The 6,856-nt window shown below is 38.1% G+C and overlaps 1 protein-coding gene across 1 annotated transcript; it reads right to left on the bottom strand.

Annotated features, from left to right (window-relative positions):
* Positions 1-220: 220 nt before the first annotated feature.
* On the bottom strand, positions 221-5,194 carry gpr171 (G protein-coupled receptor 171). The gene is made up of 2 exons (XM_002943855.5): positions 5,081-5,194; positions 221-1,461 (listed from the first exon to the last, which is right to left on the bottom strand). Exon 2 carries the CDS (start codon positions 1,418-1,420, stop codon positions 479-481), a length of 942 nt encoding a protein of 313 aa, XP_002943901.2. The 5' UTR covers positions 1,421-1,461; positions 5,081-5,194; the 3' UTR covers positions 221-478.
* Positions 5,195-6,856: the final 1,662 nt, after the last annotated feature.

Below are 6,856 nucleotides of genomic sequence, written 5' to 3'. Positions count from 1 at the left end.
CCAAAAAAAAGATGCCTGGGTGCCGGGTAAGGTAGCCACCATGTAAAGAAACAAAGTACTCAGCACTCACAGGATTTGTAGAAAAAATAAAAAAAAAATCACTTTCTATTACATGGCAAGACAATGTTCAAGGAATTAGAATGTGTTCATGTGTGAAACATTTCATTTAAAACCTTATGCTAACTATTAACATGGCACATTTCACACCACCAGTGCAAGATGTGATTGTAATAAAATTTATTTGATAAAAAATATTCCACAGAGCAGGTATCATCTGGATCAGGACCTAAAAATGGGTCCCCAAGTTGTTTAAATAAAGGTAATTTTCAACAGTCAGCAATAATTAAAAGGGTGCTTAATTAATTCTAAGCCAATTCTTTGACCAAAAATCTGACTTCTTAGACTTAAAGTAGGTCCTCAAAGAAACAGGTTGTAGAGGCTGCTACAATATGTTTCACAGTGATAGCGGAGAATAAGGTTAAACAGCTGTTACCTCTTTTTTCATGGAAAATGTCTTGGTGATTTTAGTTCTGAATGTCTTAGAAAAGTAAAAGTAGAGTATAGGGTCAAAACACAAGTTAGAAACCGAGAGCAAGAGAGTAGATTCTTTTGCAAAGAAAAGTACTTGCTTCAAGCTGCAGTCCATTATAATGTTGCTTTGGCTCAATGTGTAGGGGATGCGAACAATATGGTAGGGAACAAAACAGATCACGTATCCAGCTGTCACAAGCAGGATCTGTACCAAGGCTTGTTTGATGTTGAGAAATTCATCACAGTCCTTGTGCCTGTAAAGCCGTTTTATGGTAAGAAAATTGGAGATTAAAATAATACAGGAGCAGTTGAAAAATATTGCGAGGCTAATGAAGTTTGAAAGAACATGCCAGTGCCTTCCAATTTCTTTCTTAAAGTCAATGCAGCCAACAATATCCCTTTCTGGGATATCGTTAATAGGTATCAGCATATTTGGTAACATTATAAAAAGTACTAATGTCCAAACAACTGCAGATATCATCTTAGCAAACCCCCTCTTTTGCACTTGGTACAGTCTGGAACTGTTGATTGTTTGAAGGCTTCGGTCCATACTGACAAAGCCCAGAAAGATAATGGATAAGTACATGTTGATGTATATGATAACAGCTGTCACCTGGCAATGAAATATTTTCAGTTTCCATGTGGCAATGCCCAGGTCTACAACAATTTTAAATGGCAAGGCAAGAGTCAGCAGGAAGTCTGCTATGAGTAGGTTGATGAGATATATGCTTGTACACTTCTGACTGCTGTCACTCCTAGTAAAGGCCCACAACGCAAAGCAGCTTCCAAAAAATCCAACCATGAACACTAGGTAATAGAAGTAAGTAAACGGGTGCATGTCTCTGTACACATCGCAGACCATATGAGAACTATTGGACTCTTCTGTCATGGTGTATAGAGTATAGATGTGCTTTCACTAACTTCAATGGCCTAAAAAAAATACAAAAACAAATATATGTGATTTAGAAGTGGCTACATTGCATTTATGTGAAGTTATGATCTATATCTCCAGTATAAGATGCACATTATATTAACTATGTACATTTCAAATACATATCATATTATTTATGACACTAAGAAACAGACACACATACCATTTCCTGCTTCGTAATAATGATAATTGTGTTGACCCTAACTAGTTTGGTTTACAACATGTGCTCAGACTCACCAGCAGTAAGTAAGCAGTAATTTCATCCTTTCCCTGCCTATATCAGCGCAGATTCTTAAGGTGGCCATACACGTTAAAACAGTAACACCAAAAAATGAAAGTGTATAAAAATAATTAATATATTATATACTATTGCTCTGCACTGGTAAAAGTTGTGTGTTTTCTTCATAAACACTACTACAGCTTATATAAATACCCTGCTGTGTAGCCATGGGGCAGCCATTTAAATTGAAAAAAGGAGAAAAGGCACAGGTTACTAAGCAGATAAAAGTATAACATATACAGTAGGAATCTATGCAACTTAAGGTGACCATACACAGGCCGATTTAAGCTGCCAATATTGGTCCCTTGGACCGATTCAGCAACTTATCGGCCCGTGTAGGGGCAGCAACGACTGTCCTGCCTGTCCTATATGTGGCCTGAAATTGGGCAGATATCGATCAGGCAGGCTAAAAGATTCAGTCGGATTGGGGTCCGCATTGGCTCGTTGATGCGACCCCTGAACCGACTGCGCCCTTAACAGTTGTTATAATTCGTTATAATTTGGCCAAATGACCAAATTAGCCTAAATTCCTTCAGTTTGAATGGCTGCCCCTGTGGCTACACAGTAGCTTATTTATATAAACCAGGGATCACCAACCTTTTATACTCGTGAGCCACATTCAAATGGAAAAAGTGTTGGGGAGCAACACAAGCATGGAAAAAGTTCCTGGGGGTGCAAATAAGAGCTATAATTGCCTATTTGGTAGCCCCTATGTGGACTGGCAGCCTACAGAAGGCTCTGTTTGGCATTATGCCAGGTTTTTAATGCAACCAAAACTTGCCTCCAAGCCAGGAAACAAAAATAAGCACCTGCTTCGAGGCCCCTGGGAGCAACATCCAAGGGGTTGGGGAGCAACATGTTGCTCGTGAACCACTGGTTGGGGATTACTGATATAAACTATAGTAGTCTTTCTGAAGCAAACACATAACATTTACCAGTGCAGGGCAACAGTACATTATATTTTGATTACTTTAAAACATTTTTATTTTTTGGTGTTACTGTTTCTTTAACTTGGTCACTGTGTTCTAATGAGAATCCCTTCATATAGTTTTCTCTTTTAGAGCAACCAGAGCTGTTCCTGCATGAGGCAAGGAATAGGCAAAGCCACCTTTGGTAATTTAAGAGCGCAATAGCGCTCTCTGCCCTAGTGATATGACCCCCCATTGACCCGCTCTGACGTTAAAGGAGAAGGAAAGGCTAAGTCACTTGGGGGTGCTAAAATGTTGGGGGCTCTAGCTTTAGGCAGCAGCAGCCCCAGGATTGGCACTAAGAGCAAACATGGCTAATTCAGTAAATATGTTTTACAGAACATTTGTATATAATTGCCTTCACATTTTCCAACGATTAAGCTAGGTTGCTGCAAGTAATACGTTTTAATTGTTATGCTATGCAAAGTCTTTTCTTTTCTTTTTTGTCCTCTAAAGTAGAGCAGATTTACTGTGGCGACAAATCTTTCCTTTTGCCATTGCCCTTACTGGGAATTTCTTTCAGCATGGGCAGATACACCAGGTGAACATACTTCCATTTTTATGGTACTGTTTCATTAGCATTATGGTTACATTGCAATCTTTGGATGCCAGTTTATTGTTATTAAACTGAGCAAGTGGGCTACCATCACTAACTGATCTCTACAATGATGTATTATAATAATGATAATATTATCATGCAAAGAAGTTTTTTTCAAAAAATAACTAGACCAGGGACCTTAACAATCACGCACACCCTTAAAGCTTGGAAAACAACATAGTGTAGATAGAAAAGGTGGATAATAGAGAGATAGTGTAGATGGATGGATAAACAGGGAGATAGACAAAAATAAATACTGCAGATAGCAAAGATTTTTTTTGTGGATAGACAAATGTAAAGGTGGCCACACACGTGGCGATTTTAGATCTTTCGTGCGACCATCAGTCGCACGAAAGATCGTACAATCTGCCACTAACCGTTCAGGACTGAAACGGCAGATAAGGAGGTAGAAACAATAGGATTTCTACCACCTTCTGCCGATTCAGCCTTGACGGCAAATTTTGCTCAGGCGCCTTCTATGGCGCCCGATCAAAATCTTTTAACCGGGCCGATCGGTGAGTCGACCGATATCAGCAGCATCCTGCGATATCGGACGACTCACCGATTTGCCATACACGCACCGAATATCGTACGAAACTAGGTTTCGTACGATATTATCGGTGCGTGTATGGCCAGCTTAAGGAAAGACAAATGTAGATATACATCAAGATTGATGTATAGATTTTAACTTAAATGAGCAGGTCTCTCTTTACCTTCTGTGTTAGTTACTTTTGCATGTAATATGTATGATGTATTCACCTTTCTGTTATGCAGCTATACTTAATATATTGTAAGTATTTGTTTTCTATAATAAAAGAGCATAGATAGGTAGATCGACAGACAGAGAGATACTGTAGACAATGGATAGATAATGTAGACATACATAGATATAAACTATATATTGAAAAAAGACACAGATGAAAATAAAGACAGGTAGGCAAATGTAGGTAGATACATGCTGTAGATAGACAAGTATAGAAACTGAATGTTGTAGATAAGGATAAATAGATCAATAGATAAAGATTGAAAGGATAGGTGGATACCACTGCAGATACTATAGACAGACAAGAAATGGATAAATTGATTATTAGCAAGCGCTAGAATATTAAATACAAAATTGCCCTTGTGTCGCTCTGTTATAGTCTCTATAATCGGGCTGCAGGCACAGCGGCCAAGCACTAGTGCTCCATATAAATAGGCAACATAAGAGCACAGTGACTTTACTTACTGTACATCCGGATTTTATAAAGGATCACAAACATTGGTGCTATCTGTCTGGAGGTCTGTGGGATACACAGTCATTCAGTTGTGTGGCCTTCAGCCTACATCTGTGCTCCACAGACATTTATACATGAAAATTTCATTTTAAAACAATTTGACCTAGGAACATGTGATAAATCTCATTATTTGCCTGCTGCTTTGAAATATTGGACAGCACTAGCATAGACTTGTCTGTAGCTGAGTAAAAGTCAGACATTTACTTCAATTCACATTCTACTAATGTGCAGAGGGTAAATCTACCCAGATGATTTTTAAGCTGAAATTAAAATCACAGTTGAAATAAATGCAAATTAATATCACATATCAATTTTATACTGAAAAGCAGCCACAGAAATGAAGTCAGACTAGGGCACTGTATCATCAGAGACACTATAGCAGAGATGTACATCTGGAAGTGTAGTTATACTATATCTGCAGGGTGCCCAGATCTAGCCCTTACTGTCACCTGTTCAGTGCCAAATTATAATCATTTAGAACAGAGGAGACTGTACCTTCTTTATTGTCGTCTCTGGGCTCTCTTTGCATTACATTGAAGCTGTCATGTTGCAGTTAGAGCCTCAGATGAAATGCTTCTTCGTTTCTTTCTTGGAAACAGATACCTCTGTGGTGTTTGAGGTTTTCATTCACGTCATCTGACGTAACTGAAAGCAAAACTTTTTTTTTAACCTTTATTTCCTTTTTGCTCAGTTTTGCAAACAGATTTACATATATTATCTCTTAGCAAACTTTCAAAGGGACCATTGTTCTTAAACGTCACCACTAACAGACCTGCACTCATCTAAATAGTCATTTATTTTGCCCCCACTTTCTTTCTTATTTTTTCACCCCTAAAATGACCTTCAGTAAGCCGTCATTTTTCTGTTGCCACTTTCAATGCAATGTCAGTCAGTACAGCACTCTAAAAAGACAATATTACATGAGAACCTTTTAGGGCAGTGACTCCTATACTGGAACACAATGGGGAATGGGGGTTAGAGCAGGGGCCCATTTAGTGTGTCTATTTGCACTCTTTTATATACCTAAAAGCCTTGCTTTCTAGTCAGTTATGGAAATATAGAACTATAGCTGAATGACTGATATACAATTGTTTTTCTATATTTGTAATATTGTTTAAAGGGGACATAACCAAAGCTTTTTGTCTCTAAGGGAAACCTGAACTGAAAATGTCTGATGACCATAGCTTTTGGAGCTTGGTACCTTACAGCATCATGTTTATATCCATATTTTATCTTATTAGAAAAGAGTGAGTGTATATAAGTGTCCATGCAGGGTTTTTTTTTACAACAGTTGTATGGTAACAACAATAATATACTTTTATTCTTGTAGATGTACTAGATAAGTTGTATTTTAAACTGGCTTTAGTGTGGAATATACTTGTACTATACTTTATTCAACTAAATGTGTTATTTATAGGAGAACTCAAACACAGTTTTGTTCCATTACAGGTGCACGCATGCGTACTGGTATCATTTTGTCCTGGGCATGCAATAAGAAGTGGTTGTGACGCCACACCCCACCCTGTATGGGCATCTTACATGAGTCACTTACACACTAAAGGTATTGAATGTACAGTATTTTTTTTTTACATTTTAAGAGCTTTCCTTCTGTTTGATTTTTAGTCTTCAGCTTACTACATTTGGGCAGCCTCCCTGGGAAAAGCACCTCACTCATTTCTTATCTGGGTGTGTCCTTTCTTTCTTTCTTTCTTTCACCTGCAACAGCTAACACACTCATGCATGCTCTCATCCTGTCCCAGCTATACTACTGTAACCTGCTACTTACTGGCCTCCTAAACTCCCATCTCTCCCCACTACATCTGTATTAAATACTGCTGCCAGAGTTCCTCTCATCCAAGAGGGTACAGGACCCTTCACTGCTGAAGTCCTTATCATGGCTTCCCATTACAAGGAATAACTTAAAATCTCTTTTTCATAGCCTTCAAAGCCCTTCAGTTCATTCCTCTGTGCCTCACTGTTTTTCTTTATTGTGTCTCTATACGTTTCTGGCTGACTCCTCCACTCCTCTCAGAACAACCGATTGGTTGCACATTCCACTACTACTACTGTTTCCCGCCTTAAACCTTTCTGCCTTGCTGCTCCTTACATTTGGAATGCCATCCCTGAATTAAATTATTATTAAATAATATTAAATGTAATAATATTAAATGTGAAAATGAGACAAACAATTTAAAGCACCCAAATAAGTACAGTATAATATTTTACTAATACTAATTTAAGCAATGAATAGTTACAAAACACCATCAGATA

Source organism: Xenopus tropicalis, chromosome 5, assembly GCF_000004195.4.
Source record: "Xenopus tropicalis strain Nigerian chromosome 5, UCB_Xtro_10.0, whole genome shotgun sequence".
Lineage (NCBI taxonomy): Eukaryota > Metazoa > Chordata > Amphibia > Anura > Pipidae > Xenopus > Xenopus tropicalis.
Note: the sequence above shows the minus strand (reverse complement) of the source record. Positions and strands in the feature narration are given on the sequence as shown.

Coding starts and splice junctions, on each gene's coding strand:
- gpr171 (XM_002943855.5), bottom strand. CDS start 1,420: ATGACAGAAGAGTCCAATAGTTCTCATATGGTCTGCGATGTGTACAGA.